This window comes from Artibeus jamaicensis, unplaced genomic scaffold (assembly GCF_021234435.1).
Source record: "Artibeus jamaicensis isolate MK-2021 breed Jamaican fruit bat unplaced genomic scaffold, CSHL_Jam_final contig_354, whole genome shotgun sequence".
Taxonomy (NCBI): domain Eukaryota; kingdom Metazoa; phylum Chordata; class Mammalia; order Chiroptera; family Phyllostomidae; genus Artibeus; species Artibeus jamaicensis.
The window spans coordinates 12,651,916-12,675,639 of NW_026521803.1; the positions used below are offsets into that span (position 1 = coordinate 12,651,916).

At 36.8% G+C, this 23,724-nt stretch overlaps 1 protein-coding gene across 1 annotated transcript in view; it reads right to left on the minus strand.

The window, feature by feature from the left end:
• CHST9 (carbohydrate sulfotransferase 9) overlaps positions 1-23,724 on the minus strand; it is a 241,093-nt gene that overhangs the window by 195,183 nt on the left and 22,186 nt on the right. Inside the window, exon 2 of the mRNA XM_037127844.2 lies at positions 4,081-4,288. Within this exon, the coding sequence (XP_036983739.2) occupies positions 4,081-4,201 (121 nt within the window). The 5' untranslated portion in view covers positions 4,202-4,288. The remainder of the gene's footprint in view (positions 1-4,080; positions 4,289-23,724) is intronic.

Below are 23,724 nucleotides of genomic sequence, written 5' to 3' on the forward strand. Positions count from 1 at the left end.
CATTTAACAGTAGCTGGAGGGCGAAAGACCCAGTTTTGTGATTTATCCTGTATCAGCCCTCCTCGTTATTGCCTCTTTCCCATAGGTCTATCTGTTCTGCTCTGAGCTGGTCACCTGCTAACCCTGCCCCCCCTTACAATATTCCTAAACTTAAAGCTTCTATCTGGTCAGCTTTTGCATCACTAAAAACTGATTGGGCTCTTTTCTCTTGGTTCCAACTCATTATTTTGCTTCATAATAGAGGGCCTGTCTCCTTTCTGTCACAATGGACTATCTTTTTGTACCAACACCTTGGCCTGGACTCAAGACCATTTTCTCTTACAATCCATGAGACTATAGTCTCCTTGAGAACAGGGATTCTATCTGGTCTTCTATTATATCTCTGCATTCACTACCGTTTTGGCACCTCTGATCTTTAAGTCTTTAAAATACACTGTTGAATGAATGAATACTCTGACCTTGGGCAGCTTGTGGGGACATGAGATCCTCCAGGCCCTGGCTCTGCTCTCTGCACTCAATCCCATCATTATCCTTCCAACTTCTACCCTGTGAAACGCGATGGCTCTGTGCCAGTTAGATTCTCCCAACTAATTTAACTAAAGCTGAGATGGAGCCTTTCTTTTTCTTAATCAGTCAAGGCATAAACTTGGGATTGTTTTCCTAAATTGTGCTTGAGTCTAATAGAGACAACCCAGAAAAAGAAAATGACGCTTTGTATCATTTCCTGGATAGAAATCACAGTTCACGTTCATTGTGCACTACTGCTTGCCAGACAGCGTGTCAAGTGCTTGCAGGCATTGTCTCCTTTTATCCTTACTGCAGTCCTTTGTGGAAAACATTGTTGTCCCCACTTTGCAGATGAGGAAATTGAGGCTTAGGGACACCAATTTGCCAAGGGTCACACACCTAACAAGTGGCTGTGACATTCTCAAGATTCTTCTGAATGTAAAGCTTGCACTACTAACAAGTAGGAAAAAAATGTACAAAATAAAATTCATACTAATACATCACATATGGCAAATCAGAACAAAGAAATGCATAAATTAATTGGTGATGGTACTGACAATGGTGTTATTATGGAACACCTCTGTTGTGTAACTGGATAGAATTTAATTTCTCAGTCATACATTTTTCCTCTTTACCTTCAAAAAATCTTGTTTATTTGTAATGTTTTATTAGCATATCAGAGCATATTTAAAGGCTTTTTTGGGGGTAATTCTGAAGCATTTTAACAGAAGAAACTAGGAAGGCATAGAAAATAGTCCTTACTATGTGACAAGATCAATGCTAAGACTAAAAGGTACAAAAAGAACATAAAGTTCTCATATTTCATTGATGTGTATAAGAGATCAAAACCATTCCAGATTTTTTAAGTCCGCTTTACTTGCAGAAGGTCTCAGAAAACAAAACCAACTTATTTTCCCTTGTTCTTTTAGTGACAGTTCTGAAGTGTCTAAAAGATAGACTTTCTCATTTTTAAGTTAATATCAAAGCACACAATCATGTATTTTCTGATTTAAAAAGAGACTGCCTTTAAAAATGTTTGGTGCTCCCGACGTTACTTGAAACACATATAAAATACATATTTGTCTGCCTACCTACAAAACAATAGAATTACAACCTAGCGTACTAGCCTAGTTTAAGGTAAAAATCCAGGTCTTCTTGATGAACAATAAAACCTTTCTTCAGTAAGAGTTATCTATGGGAATCCTGTTCTGAAGTTTATACTCACTGTCATGAGTAGATTGTGAAATACTAGGTAATTTGTTGAAGATATCAGAAAAAGAACTTCTAGCAAATAGCAAGTAAAAACTAAGAGAATAAATGATAAATGTTTTACCAGCTCACCTGAACTAGGGAAAATAATTTCTCAAGTTGGAAGAATTATGAACTCAATTAAGAATGAACTTTCAGAGGAGATTACAAATCTATGAATTTGTGAATAGCTTAAATGTACCAAGTCAGTGATTTTAAACCACCTCTAGTAATACTCTGGCATTTATTATATGTTTATCTTTTTTTTGGTGAGGTTCTTTTAGGGCTCAGGAGAAGTAGGAAAACTTGGGCATGGGTCACACTTTGAAAATTCTTAGCTTTGCACCCTATAGTTTCCAAGTCTCAGTTGCTTTGTTCGTAGTATAGGAGGTAATATTTACCTTTTCCCTCCACAGAAGCACGGTATCTGGTGGAGGCATGTATTTTGGAGCAGCACAAACCAAATCTTAGATTTTCCTGTGGACCTAGGACTACACAGGCGAGGCCTTGGGTAACTTCCTTGTCTGTCTGAACCACAGTTCCATCAGCTATAAATGTAGAATGTCACACCTAGTGAAACAGTATCAGGCTTGGAGAAAGTACATGTAAACATTTGGCACTTATTAAGCTTGTAAATGGTAGCTACCAATGCTTGTGACCAAAGATTTGTAAACTGCATTATATGTGTGAAATACAATTACATGATTTGATTTTCTTCAGATACCATGTAGTTTCTTATTGCTGTAAATAAATCATAACATTACTCCATTAGTCTGTATATATGAATATATTTTCTTTTGCATATTGGAAAGCTTGTGCTACTTTTCTGGTGAATTTTTTTTATGAGACTATGACATTAGCTGACCTCCTAATTATGAAATCTCTTTGATTTTTTCTCCTTTGCTACATTCCAGTTCGTATTCTGCAGTAAGTTTTCAATCTATTTACTCATTCTTTTACTTATTCCTTCAACAAACACCTACTAAAACCTCACTATGTGACAAGAGCTATGCTAGGAGTTGTACTGTAAAAGGAATTACACTTTATACTTCTTCATAGATGGTTTCATTAAATATTATTATAATAAATTATTGTAGTAATATAGAAAACAGAAATATTATAGTATATGGAAATTATAATGGGAATTAAGAATACCTTTTGGCAATATGTTGCATATTCTCAAGAAAATAATTATATGCAAACTCCTTCCCAAGGGTTACTATAGAAATTAAATAAATCCAAGGTGTCTATGTGGATTAACCAAAGAAAGGTATTTAAAAATGGAAACAGCTTTGAAAGTGATACTTACGACTCAATATTGAATTATTTTTCAGAGTAGATTCTTAAGAGCTTTAAATCTAAAATAGTTTTTGAAATTGGCAACAATTGGAAACAAGAAATTATTATTCTGATTTTACTTTATTTTCCTTAACAATCATGGGCCATTGACTATTTCTACTAATGAAAAACAATTGAATTTCACACCACCTGGTTGTACACACTTTTACAGTGTTCTAAAACATTTCTTTTAATCATTATAAAAATAATCCATTTCCTGTTATCATTATAAACACAATCTATTTTAACAATAATCAAGTGCCTCTACTGTACAATAACCACAAACTGAATGATGGAAGGATAAGATAAATATAGCAAGGATCTGCAAACTACTATTTCTGGACCAAATCTGGCCCACCACCTGTTTTTGTAAATAAAGTTCTGTTGCAACACAACCTGCTCCATTTGTTCCCATATAATCTGGGGATGCCTTGGTGATACATTGACAGAGTTAGGTAGTTGTGATATAGATATATGGCCCATACATCTTAAAATATTTTTTAACTATTCACTTACAGAAAATGTTTGCCAACCCTGGCTTTAAAGTAAAGGTATTACAGAATTTCCACACCAGTTTTGAGTATCAACACAAAACTTAGGAAGGGACTAAGAGAGAGCAAGTTTGCTATGTCACTAACTAACTCCTGTTAGGCTTGTGCCCAGAGCTCACTAGACACACCACAGGGAGGAAAACAGCTGCGCACCCAAGTAGACAGATTCTCTAGGAGCCGCCCTCGCCGTACTGGTGGCCCCTGATGCCCTCGCCCGAGAAAACAAGAATTCCAACTGTCTTTCCAAGTCACCAAGCAAATGCCCACCAGAACTGTATAATCATGCTTTCTTTTAGGAGCTGGGGAATTCAGATCGTGTCTAGTTTTTGTTGTTCTTAGAAACACTAGGACTTTCTATCTGTCTATAAACATCACAGCGTATTTAATACAAAATGACCATTACAATTAAGATAGGAAGAAGAAGTCAGGGTGTCACCTGTATGTTGTTCTTCAATCCAGATCTGTAAATACATGAAGAGGAGTAGCCCCGCCACTCCAAACAGCAGAACCGAGAGGAAGACTTGTTTGGGATTCATGACCACTTCAGAGGGCTGCATCTCTCCTCAGTTCTGAAGACCACATGATTTGTTTCCATAGAGCTTCAGTTCTCTCTCATTCTCTTAATTGCCCATCCCATGAATAACCTGCAATTCAAGAAAAAATCCACATTGTACCTTGGTGGTGACATTTTCCCCCAAATAAGGTATAAATAAATACGTAGTGTGCCAATAACACCAAGGGCTTACATGAACTGTTAATGCTTCAAAGGCAGAAAAAACTAGTAGATATCTCTAGAGTGGCAATTTTCTATTCTATACCTTTATCTTATCTAAGGAACGTATTATGCTACAATTAATAAGTAACACCCTGACATTTAATTAGGTGAAGTGTGGCCAGATGTAAGCCCTCTTACATTGTGAAGAGCTAAGCAGGGTTCGGGTACCTTAAAGTGAGGGAGGGGTGAAAGACAACTACCAGAATGAATTGCTGAAGGAGGTGTTTTGAAAAACATCTTCATGGTATAAAGTGAAAAATCGCTTCATGTCTTACAAATATATAAAGTTAAAAAAATGAAAGGTTCATCCTAACAATTCTGTCTCACGTAAAAGTAATAAGATTTTTGCACCTTACAGGGCTCATTTTAAATCTCTTAAAGGTGTAAAAGAATAAATATTAAAAGGTCAGAATTCAAGGATGTCTCTCATAATAACACAGGAATATAGAATCTACCTCAGGTTACAGAGGTCTACCTCAGTAATAAAAGCTTTCTTTATTTAAAGAAATACTGAAATGACTTCATCTTAGAACAACTTCATTTAGTGTAATCGTAACCTTTTTTAAAAGTTGTGCCCACTATTGAGAATCTAGTGAAAATGTAAATATCTCCTTAGAAAAATACAAATACACACAGAATCTTGCATAAGAGATCAGAGTGTTTATGAACCCTCACTGAAACCTGAGTTAAGAAGCCCTTCTCCCCATGCACTGCCAAGCAAATATGAGCTCAGACAGCCTGGTTAGTGAGGCCAAGGTCATGGCTCTGTATTTAATGTTAGCCAAAGACCTTGGATCTGCTACCTAGCCACAGACCACACCCCCTCTTCAGATGAGATGAATAAATGTTTCCTCACTGTGAAGACATAACACACATTGCTGAGTCTTAACATCTCTCTCTTTCTCCCCTCCATATATGCCTCAAACACTTCTGGGAGAATATTGATTTAGCCTTTTAAAGAGGCATTGTTGAGGTACCAGGTAAAGTTAAAAACTGCCATCAGAAATTGCTAGGCTGCTTAAAAGATAACATTGAGTTATCCTTGGCAAAACCAATTTTCACACAAACATTGGCCTTCAAAGATGACCTATGAGGTCAGAAGTGAGTGTGGTAGAGCAATCTCCCAACTAGGAAAAATAAACTCACCAAAGAGTTAAAAGTTTTTATGGAGAACAACAGTAAAAAGCCCCATTGTAAATACACTGTTTTCTTTCTATTTTAGTGACTACATGGAAGGGCCCGAGTAGGAGCAGTGGATGTCCGCATTACCTGAGGAGCTTTCTCAAACCCACTTCTCAGAGTTCCCTGAGGACGAAGCCATGGTTAAATTAACATCTCCACGAATGTTTTGGAGGATTTCAAGCATGTCTTGATTTTGGTAGTGGAGAAAGTTTGTAAATAAGTAGAAGAAAAACTATGGCTTGTTTGATAGGTGACAGTTTGCTCTTAAAATGATTCAAAACTAAAATATTTGGGGCTTTCCAAGCACATGCAATGAAAATCAGCTCTCGAGGGAGAAACTCAGTATGAGGTATTCCAAGACTGAATCCCTCAAGGAAAGCTACCCAGAGAAGCCAGCTTTCTCTCCTATTAATGTTACAGTTACACACTGAACAGATAAGCCCTGGGTACACAAGAAAATTCAGATAGGGGAAACCAGTTAACCAAAACAAAATCTACTACTAAAAAAGAAATAGTTGTTTACAAGAAGAAAGAGACTTTTACAATCTGTCTACATAATTAAAACTTACCTCTGAAGAGAGAGGATGGAAGAAAATGCGTAAATCAGAGCAGAGCCATGGACCTGCGGGAATGGTAGGTGTGAAAGCCAAAAGCAGTATTCCTTGGGGGTTTAAAAAAACTATGACTCATGATGCTGGAAAGAGATTAAGAATTTGCCCTTCCTTTCTGTGGGAGATGTTGCTATCCTCTGACATATCCTCCTGGGGAAGAAGTCAGTAGAAAACCCATAATCGTTATTATGGCAGATGGGAGTAGGATTGAGTGATTAAAGCCATGAGGCAGAAAGGCAATCTGCTGTAAAATGGAGAGATACGTTAGAAATTTCTCCCATCTCAGTCCATTAACTGAATGCTGGCATTAGGAAGGAAACGAACGGCTCTCATTAAACAAAGGTGAGGCAGCAAGAGCAGCAGTATTGCTTTAAGCCAACCTGAAAGTCAGTTGTGCTGGGAAAACATGCCTATTTGGAGATCATGCGTGTACATCCAAGCCTGTGGAAGAAGTGCAAACTACTGGAGACTGAAATTGCTTGGAATAATGCCGTTTTATGTACAAGCATTATACAACATTTTCACAGTTAAAGCCTTCCTGTATGTGGTACTGCCCCTCCCTCTCTTGACTCCTACAGTACCTTGAACCCAACAGGTACTCAGTGTATTGCATTGAACTGAACTTGGGGCTCCAATAAAAAATACAGACAATTAATCACTTTCTGGTTGTACTTGGAAATCCTTGCCCCTAACCTCCAAATGAAGCAATATGGACTACTGCAATACTGCAAGAAGCTCTCCACGACTTTGCTAAAAATACACATTTATTGTTATTTGCATATCCTATTTGATTTATCTCTAACAATTACAAAAAGGAAATATAAAAATAATTCTTTCAATCTGTTATCCCTTTCCTAACATTTTAATGTTTATTTTTTTCAAGACAGGCAACATCACTAATCCTCAGGGAAACACAAATCTAAACCACAGTGAGATATCACCTCACGCCTGTCAAAATGGCCATTATGAAAAGGACAAGAAATAACAAATGCTGGAGAGGATGTAGAGAAAAGGGAACCCTTGTGCCCTATTTGTGGGATGGTAAGTTGGTACAGCCATTATGCAAAACAGTATGGAGGATCCTGAAAAAATTAAAAATAGGACTACCATATCATCCAGCAATTTCACTCCTGGGAATATACCTGAAACAAAAACACTATGTTGAAGGGATATCTGTACCCTATGTTTGTAGCAGCATTGTTTGTAGTAGTCAAGGTATGGAAACAACCTAAGTGTCCACTGACCAATAAGTGGATAAAGAAATTGTAATACATGAGGTCTGTCCAGAATGTATCCAGCCAGGTAATATGGAAAATAGAGATATTTACTGAAGAAGATACAAGATACAAGAAACATTGTGTACAGGGCAATGAAGTCTCAGTCCCCTTAAAAGTAGGTACCTTGGGACATCATATAGCTCTCCCAGTCACCATCTGCTGCCCAGCTGTATTTTCCTAAATCTCATCGATGGTCTGAAATCTCTTCCCTTTCAAAGGTGATCTTGGTTTTGGGAAAAGCCAGAAGTTGCAGGGCCCCAAATCTGAGCTGTAGGGGGACTGAGATACCTGGGTGATTTGATGTTTCCCAAAAGACCTCTGCATGAGACGTGAGCAGGCGTATCATTGTGATGAAGCTGCCAGTAGCCCACAGCTGCAGCCTTCTGAATCATCTGAATGGTTTCCGAGGAACTTAATGCAAAATCTGATGCAGATTCATTGCTCTACTCAATCAGGCATTTTGAATGTGACTGCCATACAACACACATGTTCATTTGACAGAGTCTACTGCCCCCACTGACTAGTACAGGGAAGTCGTCATTGTTCACACATGTGCATTCCAGTCCACCCTCCTTGGCTGCCAGGTTACACTGATATTGCACAAACCATTCTTGTTATATTAACAATAGCTAGACTTTTTCTGGGCAGAAAAAGGATATGGATATGGATATGAAGATCTATATATATACACATACATATATGAAATTCAGTCATATACAAAGGAAATCCTGTCTTTATGCCATTTGGTACCCACAGATGGATGAACCTTGAGGGCATTATACTAAATGAAATAAGTAAGGCACAGAAAGACAAATACTGTATGATTTCACTCATAGTGTATCTAAGAAATAAAAGAAAACCTCACAGAAAAAGAGGTCAGATTTGTGGTTACCAGAGGTGGTGAGAGGAGATGGGGATGGAGAATTAAATGAAGGTGGTCAAAAAGTACAAATGTCCAGTTATGAAACAACTGAGTACTAGGGGTGTAATATACAACATGACTACAGTTAACACTGCTGTACGGTGTACATGAAGACAAGAGTTCTCATCACAAGGAAGAAATTTTTCTTCTTTTTCTTTCTACATGAGATGATAGATGTTAACTTACTGGGATGATAATTTCACAATATATAAAAACTGAATCATTATTCTTATACATGAAACTTATAAGGGTTTTGAGTTAATTACATCTCAATAAAACTGGAAAAATTCTTTAAATAACCATGGTTACCAATACAAGCATTTTGGAGCTTTAGTAGAGTAATAAATTACTGAATGGAGGTGATTTATTTAAGAGGAAATTATGGGTTTCCCACTTTGGCAGAAGTCTACTATTTTAGGGAGGAAGTTATGGAATTTCGGAAGGGTCAGTTAGGAACAAATTATGCAATCTGGTGTAGAAGAACCCCAGAGTGAGGGGCCCACCTGTCCTTAACATCAGCCTCAGCAGGACCCCAGCCGTCCTTGCCTTCTGGCTTTCCCACAGCAGGTGCACCATTCTGTTCTCTCTCTCCCACTCTCTGAGCAGTAAGAGACCACAGGGATGAACTTCCACAATGTACTACTGCCTTCACAAAGTGTCCCATCCACATTCCTTTGCCTCCATATCTAATGAATAAGGGTTATCATTCTTGCCTGTATGTCTTTCAGGCTGCTGTGAAACAGGGTTTCATCAACAACTCCCCAGCTTGGGTCTTATTCTCAACTTCTTTCCCATGACTTCTTCCTCTGTAAACCCTTCAGCAAGTGGATTTGCCCATTGCTGATTCCCAGACAAGCTTCAGGAAAGAGCACAGTCCTGACTGCCTCAGACGTCTGTCTCCCAGTCATTTCGCAACCCACAAGGCCCTGGAAGGTGGGAGAAGATGTGATGGGGCTCAGAAGTTGTGCAGGGATTGAAAAATTTTAATTGCCTTTTTTTGGAGGGTAGGGCTTCATTTTTTTGCTATCCTAGTTTCCTCTTCTATGAATTTACATTTTCATTTCTTTCCCCTTTTTTATTGATTTGTAGTTCTTTATGAATTTTGGGTGGTAATTCTTTGTGAGTTATAAGCATTACAAGAACCTTTCCATGACCTTCTCTTCCCTCCCTTCTTCTCCCCTCTCCTCCTCTCCCTTCTCTTCCCCTCCCCTCCCTTCCCCTTCCTTTCCTACCCTTTGCTAATGGTATGATTATTTTATCATTTATTTACAAAATATTTTATTTATTGTTAGAGAGAAGGAAAAGGAGGAAGAAAGAGGAGAGAAACATCCATGTGAGAGAGAAACACTGATCAGTAGCCTCTTATATGCACCCAGACTGGATGAGGACAGAACCTGCAACTCGGGCATGTGAGCCCTGGTGAGAATCAAAGCGGTGACCCTTTGCTTTGTGGGCAATCAACTGAGCCACACTGGTCAGGGCAGTGTGATTGTTTCATTATGGAGAAGTTATAAATCAATTTTTATCATTGTTTCTTTAGTGATTTATCAGCTAGAGTCTTGGAGAAAACATGTGATGTACTCAAGCTCATGAAATTGTTTGGCACAATTTACAAAGATGAGACTACGGTCTTGGGAAACTAACAAGGGATGGAACCATCCCCAAGCACAAGTAACAGCAACCCTTCCCGGAAGTGAAGATGGGAAGAACAGAGCTGAGTCTGGAGTCCGGAGAAGGGCTGGAAGGAGAGGGCTGCTGATGGGATCTGCAGTCTATGCACAGGAAGGCAGACAACACGCTGCAGCCAGGTGTCCAGAGAACCAGAAAAATCACTATCCCATCCTCAGTTTTCTCCTGTCCTTAGATTTCCCATCAGTGACTCCCATTTAGCAAAACCAACAGAAAGCCTGAGGGCCAGGCAGCCCTTTATGCAGCGTACTGTGTGACCCTCCCATTCTACGGAGCAGATGGAGGGTTATGAAGCTCAGCTTGTGGTCTTTATGAATTTTCTAAGATAATATTCCTTACCTTCAAATAACAAATTATTCTTCAGTATTCCCTTTCAAAGCTCTAAAGTTATGAGTGTAATATTTAGTACTGAAATTGACATGGAATTTATTTTTGTGTACGTTGTAAGCTATCCATTCCATCTGGATAACTATTGTTCAATTCTATTTATTGAGTAGTTGATCATTTTACTAGTGATTTTAATGCTAATTTTATTGTATTTCAAATTCCTATGTATGTTTGCTATTGTATCATGGTATTATTCAATTCTATTGTGCCATATTATATGTTTACACAAACTTCTGGGGCTATCTTTGAAGGATGAAAAATAAATCTGAATACTGGTTTAATTTGTGAATGGTTATTTGCTTATTAATTCTACTTTTGTGAATCTGCTTTAGAAAATTCTATTACCTATACAAATATCATTCCCTTCTAAATTTATAAGAACAAAGTTCTTCATAGGATTGTCTTGTGATTTTAAAGATTTTTCGCACCTGTAAGTATAGCTTCTTTCATTCCTAATATTATATATTTGTGCCTTTTCTACTGTTTTCTTTGATTATTCTTGCTAGAGATTTGTCTGTTTATTTAAAATTACATTATAATGTCCCAGTCGACTTTTGTTCTCTCACTGATTCTTTCTTTTATATTGCTTTATACTTTCTTCATTTTATTTTTTCTTTAGGGATATCTGCTCTTTTTTAAAAAATGAATTAATTCATGTAGTTTAGATTTTTCTTTTTTATAAAACACATTTATATAAGCCCACTAGTTTCCTCCAAAACGGCTTTAGCAGCAACGCACAGGTTTTCAAGTGTTGTCACACCATTCTAAATCATTTGTAATTTGAATTATGATAAACTTATGCCTCTTCTTTATTTTTTAAATAGTTTCTTTCACCTTCTTCTATTAGACTGATAGTTTCCTAAAGTTATTTACTCGTCGATTTCTCTCTCTGCTTTCTTTGGATCTATAAATTGAATTTCTGTTAGCTAAGCAGTACTTTAAATTTTAAAAAATCCTTTCTTGACTACAGAATTTCCTAAAAAATATTTAGTTTTCACAAAACCTTTAGCATGCTGTAAACTTATTGAACAATGTTTTTTTCACCCTGATCATGTTTGAGATATTCTGTTTAATTCGAATCCCGTAAAAGGAAGACTTATTATTAAATAATTAATGACATTGACTGTTTTTTAAAATAAGTTTTTGTGGTCGGTATTCATTTTTGAATAGTACACCTTCTTCTGTGTTCATTTTCTTTCTTGTTGAACTATAAATTTTTTTCAGTGAATACCAGCGTCCAAAGATCTTAGACTTTGTATGTATCTTATTTTCGTCCTCATTCTGGAATGGAAGTTGAGTATGACTTGAGGTTAAAAGTTATTTTCTCTCAGCACTCTGGATTTTAATCCTCATTGTCTCCATCACTGGTGTGGATGAAAAATCAGCTCACAATGGGACAGTCTCAGAACGGCTCGCAGGTTCAATGGGTGTGTCCTGGCACAGACTGACTTTTAATCACCAAGTTTTATACTTACAGCATATTTTTTCTTCAGTACCCAATCTTTCCCCTTTTCCAATAAATAAATTGAAGTTGTTTTAACAAGTAATTTTCAGGTTTTTAAAACTTGTTTTGATATTTTTTTCTAAATTCTGAAACTTTTCAAAATTTCTTTACATATTTTTTGACTGCTCTGTCATCTTCCACTGGCTTGCTTTGGGAATAGACTAGAATTCCAAAACATAAGCCTACTTCCCCTCTTCACCAGAAACCCCCACTTAACTTTCCAGACTTAATTTTCTTCATCTGCAAAAATGGGACAATGAAATCTATCTGACAGCTTGATAATGTTTAAGAAAAATATGATCTTTTGAAAAAATGTGAAAACAGTGTGAATCATAAAACACTTTAGTACTCTGGGTTAAGGCATTTAAACTTATTTGGTAGGTGTTACAGGCACATGAATAGTTTTAAAATATATTGTCTCTATCAACCATAATGAAGTTAAATTTTGGTAGGTAGTCTAGTGACATTTAGTCAATTATGTTTTATTTAAAGAGAAGCCCTTATTATATGAAATGTTAAAGGGACTTACCTAAGAAAAAGATGAACAGTGAAAGGACAGCAAACTCACAGTTATTAAGAACCACACCTAAAACAAAAGCAAACTAAGAGGACAGCTAGATCAGGAGCAGAACCACAGAAATGAAGATCACATGGAGGGTTAGCAACAGGGGAGTGGGAGGAGGAGAAGGGAGAAGGTATAGAAAATAAGTAGCATAGATGGTAGGTAGAAAATAGATAGGGGGGAGGGCAAGAATAGTATGGGAAATATAGAATCTAAAGAACTTGAGACACGTGGTCATAAACTAAAGGGGGGGAATGGTGAGGGAGTGGGTGTGCAGGGTGAAGGTAATGAAGGGGGAAATAGAACAACTGTAATGGCATAATTAATAAAATATATTTAAAAATAAAAATAAAGAGAAAGAAATCTAGATAGTATTCATCTTATTTAGCTATTATAAAATATATATAATAACCATAAGACAGTAAATCTTGACTGAATTATTTTTAATTGAATGAGGAATGTGACCTTTATTTACTCTTTATTACTTTAATGTATTTACTATTTTACAAGTTAAATAACCCTATAATGATCCATTTTATTATAGTGTAATTTTTGAAATTTGATAAACAATTTCTATATATTTTTACCTAATCTTCAAAAAAGCACAAATGTTTTTAACATATTTTAAAAATGTATCAACTTTCATTTTGAAATTATTTTAGACTTACATAAAAGTTGCAAAAAGAGTACAGAGTCCTTGTATATCCTTAACCCAGCTTCCTCCAATGATAACGTTTTATATACTAAGGACAATTTATTAAGACCAGGAATTCTACAATAGTATATGTGGAAGAAAGAATAATGACACCCAAAGAGATCTACTTCTTAATCATTGGAATCTATGAATATGTCCCCTTACATGGCAATGGGGAATTAAAGTTGCAGACAGAATGGAGGTTTTGCTAATCAGCTGACTTTAACATAGGGAGAGTACTCTGAGTTACCTGCATGGGCTCAGTATAATCACAAGTGTGCCTAAAAGCGGAAGAGGAAAGCAGCAGAGAAGATCAGAGTGATGTGATATGAGAAGGACTTGCCCTTGCTAGCTGGGGAGGTATTGGAGATGGAGAATAGGAACCAGGGGTCAAGGAATGCAGGTGGTCTCCAGAAGCTAGAAAAGACAATGAAGCAGAGCTTCCTACCTGGAACCCACAAAAAAGAATGAAGACCTGCTGATGCCTTGATTTTAGCCTGTCACCCTTCTGACAGACTGAAGTGCAAAATAATGCATTAGAGCTGTTTAAGCCACTACAATTGTTATGATTTGTTATGGCAACAAAGCAAACTAATATAGTATAATACTGTTACAAAGTAACACTTAAAAAAAAGACAGTTTATGAAATTGCTATGAATGGGTAAAATAATGCTGATCTTCTCAAATATTTTCCACATGGTTTCTCAGGTATAGTGCTTCATGTTCTATTCTTGTAATAGCTGAACTCTTCACTGTATTTTACCATTCAAAGGATAAAAACATACTCTTTTACTAGACACTAATTTATAGGTGCTTCCTTATACATTTTCTTGCTTTGATTTTCTGTATAATTTAGTTACCAGGTACCTTCTACTTTTTAGTTGTTATAATAAAATTTAATTATAATTAAAAATTTTAACAAGACAAGGCTTTGCTCTTAAAATCCTTGTTTTAAAAAAGTTTTAAACTTTTATTTTACACTTTAGTGTTCAATATGGAGTCATTTTTAAAGCACAAATAGAGCTTTAAAGACTGCATAAGACTAAGCAAAAGGCCCTTCGCAAACATTTGTCTGTACAGAGATAGGAAAAGAAACATTCATGGAGATTACTGTTAAATGGATCACTCATCTCAACCCTCACTTCTGCTTGTTTCACATTCTAAAATTTCAAAGTGTGGAAAGATTTCAGTGTTAAATATGGAAGATACAAAATGACTGTCGTGTTGTACAAACAAATCTCAGTTCTTGAATGTCTCCCATCTTGAATAATTTGGTTCTTGATCAGGTTGTTTACGGAAAACATGTCCCAGTTGTTGAAGACAACTTTGGTTCCCCCTGACAACTGTTTTACAGCGATACCTGTATGATCAGTCACCTGAATGGTTTGGTTTTTGAACAAATGGCCTTCCTCAGTGAATGAAGTTTGAGAACCAAGGTTGCACTCCATTTTTGTTTAAGCAGTCATAAAGATTTGTTACAGAACGTGATAACCACTACAGTGTGGAAACATGTAAGCAGCACTAAGAATTTGTGACAAGTATTTACCTGCCAGTCAGGAACCATCAGGATCACATGAACATGTAACGTATACAACATGAAATTCTGCCTTATTAAAGGGACCTATGCAGAGAGAGGGAGTTGCTGAAAACTTTTTCAGAGTCCTGGGATTTGGCCATGGTGATATAAAGATATGGTCATTTGTATCATCATGTCTAAGATGGCTTATAGACGTTATCAGCAGAGATTATGTCATACGAGGCATAATATGACATAATGAAATAATTGAGGTTTAACTGTTGTAGTAATTAATAATGTAACCTAGGAAGTGCTGAATAAAAGATAGCTTTCAGTCCATGATTGGGATCAATTATGGTATAACTGATAGAAACTGTTAGGTTTCAAGAAGAAAGTGGAATGAAAGGATGTTCAGATGGATGCTGTTTGCCTCCCTGACATCCTTTCTGCTCCTCTGTGTGGAAGCCATGACATTTACAACAGATGGTCCCCACCTCCAGCTGTAGCAAAGGGCCCAAAATGTCTGTTGCCAGCTTCATGCACCCTTCTGTTCTGCATAAGGATACATGCCATGGGTTGTAGGGCCCACTCAGATAATCCAGGATGAGTTTATCTCAAGATCCTTAACTTAATTACCAGCAAAGACCCTTTTTCCAGATAAGCTGACAGGTTCTGGGAGTTAGGATGTGGACATACCTTATTGGGGCATCACCATTCAACTTATTATACCAGGTGATCCAGGCATTTTCTGGCCACAGCCATTGTTTCAAGGGTGATCTAATCAGCACAAAGCCTAGAGCTTTGGTTTCATAAACATGGGAAATGATATTTTCTCTCCCAATGAATGTGAACAAGAAAACACGTAGTGCATGATAATGCTGGAAGCCTTCTGGCTGTCCTTATGAAAGCCAGCCTAAAATCAAGGTAGAACAAAAACAAAAAACAAAACAAAAAACGAGGCAGCACAGAGGAAGGCAAAGCTGAGAAATCTGCAAAGAAAGAGAAGAAAAGCTCTGACTGAATCCTTACTGCACTCACTCTTCCTCCAAATTTCTAATTTAGAAAAGCCAAACATTTCCTTTATTTTTCAATCTATTACAAAGCAATTACACATATAGTATGAGAGCTAAGGAATGAGCTATACTTTGGGTGTAGCAGTTTTGGCAGGATAATCAGAAGTAAATGGAAACAATAACAACATTTACTGAGCAGTTTTTACATTCTGGGCACTACTCTAAACATATTATATTGATTATTTAATTTAATTACAACAATAATGCTATCTTCCCAGATTAAAAAAATCTGCAGGACTGGCTCACTTAACCATAGAGTCTGAGTTCAGGGAAAGATGAGGTGAGTAGTGCAGGTGGAAACAGACCTCAGAAGGCCTTGGTATCAACCTAATATGATTATATTTGTTTTGTGGACACTATGAAGCCAAAGACAAGCTTGAAGGAAGTGGGATGATCAGGTTTGCATTTGGGGATGATCACTCAGGCTGTAAAGACTGGTCTGAAGGTAAGGAAGGCCATACACATTCAGTGGGAACAAGAATAGCCATTAGGCAAGAAATCCTCAGAACAGAGATTGGAATAGATTATATTCCAGTTCAAAAATCTGTCTGTCCTCTGCTTTATGTAAGTCCTCTTGTCTTTCATTACTGGAGGGAGTTTATTGTTGTAGAAGCTGAGTATGTAGTTACTTTACACAAATTATATACTATACTACATACATACTATACTAATATGTATTGGGTAACCAAAAAGTTCATGTGGTTTTTTTTTCCTGTAAAATAAAAGACACATTTTTTCATTTTCACCAATAACTGTATTGACTTGGATATTTGGAGCATGTTGGCTATCTCCTGTATAGTATAATGATGATTGTTCTTAATTAATGCCTCAACTTGATCGCTATCAACTTCAACTGGTCTACCTGACCGTGGGGTATCGACCAGCAAGAAATCTCCAGCATGAAGCTTCTCAAAACAACTTTTGACACATTCAATCAGTCATAGCACCTTCTCCATACGCTGCACAAATCTTTTTTCTTTGTGTTTTGCTTGTGTTTTTACTTTTTTTGAAATAATGAAGCATAATACATGGAAAATGTTTTCTTATTTTCTTCCATTTTCAATATTAAAATGGCTATTCAAAAATTCACGAATTTTGATGGTTTTTTAAATGCATGCTGATATGACAGCTGTCACAATACAATTTAACAAAATTGTTTTAAATGAAGTTAAAGACAATTAAATGATACTGGAGCCATTTTACAGAAAAAAAGCCAATGTACTTCTTGGCCAACCCCATAGTGTCCTGTGCTCAGGTATGAAGACTCTGGAGCCTGACTGCCAGGGTTCCCATCACAGCCTGGCGACAAACTAGTTTTGTGACACAGTGTGTTATGTAAACTCTATGTGCCTCAGTTTCCTCACATCTAAACTAGGGATAACAAAAATACCTACCATAGGAGGGTGCAGTGAGACAAGTTAATACACAAATAATTTTAGAAGAATACTTGGTTCGAAGAAGTACTCTACCATATTAAGATGTTAATATATTTATATTCCAGGAGACCAGCACTAGGACAGATGCACTGTAGTTAATCAATAAGTATTTTTTGAAAGGTTGGGTATTTTTACTTCAAAAGCAGTCTATTTGCACTGTTAGAGGTTTATTCTTTCGATTCAAGCCAATTCAATCCAATCAATAAATATCCATTAAGCCACAGTATGACTAAGGGCCTGTGCCAGACACTGTAGGCAAAGCCAAAATGAGTAGGATTTAAACTCTGTTCTTCATCAGAGAATATCTGAATGTATCTCTTCACAACTTACACAAGTTGGTTCTAGTGGAGCCTTCTAGAACAATTCAAAACAAATACGTTCTCTTATTTACATGACATGACAGATTTTATAATTATTGAAGACAATTATCCCGTCTACCCTTAATCTTTTTTTTTTTTACTCCAGGAAACAATAAATATACAAAATTCCTTCAGCCAGTCCTCTCAGGACCTGGTTTAGGAGCATTCAATCAATTTAATCATCTTCCTCAAGACACATTCTCATTTGTTAATGCTTTTTTAAAAATGCATGGCTCAGAAATATTATAGATACAATAACCCAAGCATGACTGAATGGGCAGAGAGTGTTATGAGAATCAGCACCATAAAAATAATGGCTTAACTTGAGTACATCTGCAGAAAAAACTGGGAGAATGAAGCAGGTTACAGGTTAGAATCTCAGAGGCTTTCTTCAGTCCAAACAATAGGGAAATAGAGAAACCTTTTTAAAAACACCAAAAACAAGCATTGTGAAATAGGAAACATGTCACAAAGAAAATGCAAGTAAGAATTCAAGATAGAAGATTAGTTCATGGTGGCAATACATAAATGTGTTTAATAAATAAAAGTAAGAAAATGATGTGAGAAATAGGAGACATGAGGGTTATCTATGAAATATGTTCCCCCCTCACAAAAAATGGACAAAGATGAGACCAGAAAAGATGCTTCGGTCAATGTGGAAATTATCAAGAGGAGGTCCAAAAGAAACATGGAATTTGGAAGGGAAAAATTGAAAGGTGATAATTTACTCTCCCAGCCATTAGTTTGAAGTATCAGAAGAGGAAGTGTCTGTGCTGTCTTGTGGTGCAGAGTAGAGAAAGAGAATTGTTTCGTATACAACTGTTATTCATATACCCTTGAACCTTAAGTACAATGAGGCCATTTGGGCACTATGTAAATAAGCAACATATGCTAATTTTAATTTTTGCTTTCTGTTTCAATAATAGTAGGACATGGGTGTTTCGTGTCAACTAAAAGAGGGAGTTGTTTTTCAGAGAGATAGTACAATATAAAAAGAATTACAAAATCTAAGTTTGGTGGGGCTTATCGCTGAAAAAAGTGATATAATCCAAAACAGACTAATACAGGACTGGGGGGAAGACAGAGATAATTTTTAAAAGCTTCTTAAAAATATTTCTACTTCCAAAAGACCTCAAAAAACCAGTTAATAAAAGCTGGCATGCAATTAAATACTCTATAAATGAGGTATTGTTATTTTGGATGAAAAATTAAAATAATAGATCCAATTATATTGTCACAAATGGAAATATTTCATTTTTTATGGCTAAATGAAGTGAGTCAGACAGAGAAAGATAAATGCCACATAATTTCACTTACATGTAGAATCTACACAACAAAATAAATGAACAAACAAAACAGAAACAAACTAATAGATACATAGAAAAAACTAATGATTGCCAAATGGGAGAGGGATTGGAGGACTGAGCAAAAAAGGAGAAGGAAGTTGAGAAGTACAAATTAGCAGTTATAAAAATAGTCATGGAGATGTAAAGTATATCATGAGAAATACAGTCAATAACACTGTGCTAACTATGTATTGTGCCAGATGGGTAATGAGACTTAATGGGGCAATCACTTCAAAAAGTATATAAGTGTCCAATCACTATGCTGTACACCTCAAAGTAATATATTATATGTCAACTGTAATTAAAAATATATAAAATGAAATAAAACTTTGCAAGGCTAAAAATAAGAAAATATTTATAGTATGTTCTTTAGTGAAAAGGGCAGATTATAAAACTTCTGGAACCTGCAGTTTACTAAATATTGCATTTTTGACCATGTTAGAATTCTACATTCTGGCCCTCCTTATGGTTGGTCAGGGCTGTGTGGCTATTAAAAACAAAACAAGACTGGGCAGCATTTAAGAGGCAATAATAGGCAACAGAATGTTAGGAAGTCATTTTGATCTTTCCACTTTTTCTGAGTAAGCAGTTGTTCAAATTAGAATGTTAGCAACAATATAAAACAGAGTGCATCAGACTGGGTTTGGAGTTTTACCTTTTACAGTAAAATAGCAATATCTATGCTTAACTGAAGTCAAAAATTTAACACTACTTCTAGTATAACAAATTCTCATGAGAAGTAACTTAGGTTTGTCATTGCTCTGTGTTCAACAAAGAGTCTAGACATATGTTGAAATTAGTACCTTTATGGTGTCACAATAAAACATAGATTGTTTTATTATTACTATTGTTACTAGTTGTTATATAATGTATCTTTGATATGTTGTCACTTATACATTACCTTATTTTTAATTTCCTTCCTCTGCTCATCACAGTACCAATAAAATCCATTAAAGGTATTATATTTATAGAGTATCTGCTTCCTTATACCAGATATGTTGGGTAGTTATTTCTGTTAATTATTAGCTTGACAGTCAATACCTATGAGAAAGATTGATTTTTCCTCCATTATATATGTGTATTATCTATATATGTGATGCATTGCTATTATACAATGTCTCTAATAGAAAGGATAATACTATTTATTTGCCATAAAATAGTAAACTTCTATGGTTAACATAAAACCCTATAAGACACTAGGAATATGTGTATATTCAAAAATGAATATGATTTGTGTCTTACAAATAGTAAGTTATGCGAGCCAAACACTCATGGCAAGCTTCAAACAATCTCATGCAAATATTTATTAAATTCTCCCATGTGCTCCTTCTTTCCTTGTTTCATTTTGTAGCCCATCTGCACTTAGCTTGTAAGCATTTAATAGAAAAATAACACGAACTGAAAAAGCAAAGGTGATAACCTACCAATCTTGGTTTAAAAATAAAAATAAAATAAATCTGCAAAAATATCTACTGACAAAAAAATCATATAGTAAGCTCTTAAGGCACTTTCAAAGAATACTTCACAAAAAATAGTGCTCATATTATAATATCAAAGTAACTGCCTAAGGTACTTTTTGAAATAAGTATAGATATATTGGGAAGCCTGAAATGCTGCTGACAAAGAAAAGCAGGAAAATACACAACTCTGAATATTAACATTCCATAAAAAGCCGCAAGCACAACAAAATATATAAAAAATATTGTGAAACCTCAAGGATTTAAAAAATTATGTGTAATTAGTAATGCTTTTAGTGCTATTAATTAACTAATCAATGAAGAGGATTTCTAGTTAAATAAAGGCAGATTGAACTCTCATGTTTTCCTCCCCAAAATCCTCTAAAATGAAAGCAAAGCAACAAAAATATATATACACATATTTACAAAGATATAGAAAGGAAAGAAGAGAGATGATTACCAAAGAGTAAGAGAACAACAAAATTTTAGATAATGAAAGATAGGTTTAGGAATGATAACCAACATAAAAAATCATAAATACTGAAATAAAAGTGTTTCCATAGATACCAATAAGAAGCAAGATACTGTGTACTATAAAAGCCAGGCCAGATACACTAGTTTCTCCAGAAGACAAAAGGCAAGAGAGAATACAATAGATAACCAAAAGAGAAGCAAGGCAAAGAACAAAATGAACAAAAAAGAAGTTCAAAAGAACCATATTTTATATCCTTAGAGAGATAAGAGAAAACATTGGTTACAGCAAAGCAGGATGGATATGCATCTTTGGTCAAGACAGCAGTAGTAGACATGGCTCGCCTCTTCACACAACCATATGAAAATTACAACTAAAATATAGAACCACCATCATTCAGGAACATCAGTAGTCAAGCTGAATGGAAATCTGACAACTACAAAATTGATTTGCCTGGAGTTCTGACAACTACAGAACTAAAGAAACCACATCCATCCAGACTGGCAGGAAGGATGCAGACACAGAACAGGCTGGTCCAACACCCACGGCAGATAAAACTTTGGGAGGGATATCTCAGGAGTGAGGAGTCCCAGATACACACCAGGTACCCAGCCCAGGATTCCTGTGCCAGGAGATAAGTCCCCAAAACTTCTGACTGCAAAAACCAGGAGGGATTGAGTTGGTGGAAGAAACTTCTAGAGATCCAAGCAGTTCTTCTTAAAGAACCCACAAACAGAGTCACCTACTGAGACTCACTCTCTCTGAGTTATAGCACTGGGGTAGCAGCTTGAAAGGCACCAGTGGTACACAGAGAGACACTGAAGTGTCTGGAGTCAAGGTGAGCAGAGGCTATTGTCCCTTTGCTAAAGCCTCTGTAGGGTAAACAGAATTAGTGAGGCTCCCTCACCCAGATGTCCGGACAACTAAGATAAGCAGCATTCTCACAGCCTTGAGACTGGGCCTGATAAACAGTATTCCCATAGCCTTGAATGGGCCCACATGCGCAGAATCAAGCTGTGTTATACAATATCTTGGCATCTTGCTGGTTTTGTGTGCATTTAGTATATAAGGGAGTTGGGACCTCCTGCCAGGGCAACACATGACTTGTGGTATGTATGGATAGTCCCACCCATAAAGGCATGCCAGCCATTCCCAACAGCTCTGTGAATTTTCTTCTGTCTGCCCAAATCCTGGAACCTATCTGGCCTTGAATGGTCACAACACACCTTTCCCCCACAGAGCCCACAGCTGGTGTCATATCTGAGACTCCACTAACCTAGCTAACACAGTTTGGCTGACTTGAAGATTCTCAGAGGCTCGGCTCCAACAAAACCTATAGGCCCAACCATGCTGCTTTTCTGTAAGAATGGCTGGTCTTGGCTCCTACATCCTATCAAACAAGCAACTTGGCTTTAGTAAGCCCTAAGAGCATCCAAATTAGATTCACAGCTTGGCTTCATCTGGGCATCTCCAAGCCCAGCACAAGTAACAGCCATCTCAGATTGCTGTACAGCTCAGGCAGGGTGCCCCAGGCAAAGACACAGGCGGGAGCTAACCTTGCCCTTCACCACCCAGGGAAACCCCAGGTCCAGCACACCCAGTGGACAGCTACAGACCACCTCCAAGCACCACCACCCTGCCCCTGCACAACTGATCCTTCACAGAGGGTGGAGGTTGGTGATCAGTGGTCACAGACAATCCTTGCCCCTGACTAGCCTGGGTAAATCCGTCCCAGTGATCTGCCAACAGCAACCAAGACTCAACTGTGGAGGGTGTACTCATCCCACATGAAGGGTGCACCTTGAATACCCAGCTTGGATGATAGAGGAGGCTGTGCCACTGAACCTACAGAACACCTATTACATTAGGCCACACTACCAAGACATGGAGTCAAAGAAGCTCTATCTAATACATAGACACAAACACAGGGAGGCTGCCAAAATGAGGAAACAAAGAAACATGGCCCAAATTGAAAGAACAGATCAAAACTCTAGAAAAAGAGCTAAACGAAATGGAGATAAGCAATCTATCAGATGCAAAGTTCAAAACATTGTTTATAAGGATGCTCAAGAAACTTACTGAGGACCTTGGAATAAAAAGACTCAGAAATGAAGGGTATACTAATTGAAATAAATGACAATTTACAGAAATAAAACAGTAGATTGAATGAAGCAGATTCAAATCAATCATTTGGAACATAAGGAAGTAAAAACAACCATGCAGAACAAGAAGAAAAAAGAATTAAAAAAATGAAGGTAGTATAAACAGCCTCTGGGACAACTTCAAGAGGTCCGACATTCACATCATAGGGGTTTCAGAAGGTGAAGAGAAATAGTAAGAAATCGAAATCTATCTGAAAAAATAGTGAAAGAAAACTTCCTTAATTTGGTGAAGGAAATAGATATGCAAGTTCAGGAAGCACAGAGTCCCAATAATGATAGATACAAATGGGCCCACTCTGAGACACATCAGAATTAAAAGGCCAGAGGTTAAAGATAAAGAGAAACCCTTAAAAGCAGCCAGAGAAAACAAGTTAGTTACCAGAGGGTTGCCAGATGGGAAGAATGGGTTAAGAGGTGAGGGGATTAAGATCTCACCTTTAACAAGAACCTAAACAACAAAACAAACAAGCAAGCAAAATATAACCAAAGACACTGAAATAGAGAACAGGCTGACAGGGACCAGAGGGGAGAGAAGAAGGAATTTCAAGGGAAAAGGGGAAGGATTCACAGGAACAAGTATAAAGGACACATGGACAAAAACAAACTCAGGTGGAAATGGGAGGGAGGTGAGGAGCACTGGGGGGGGTGGGCTGGGA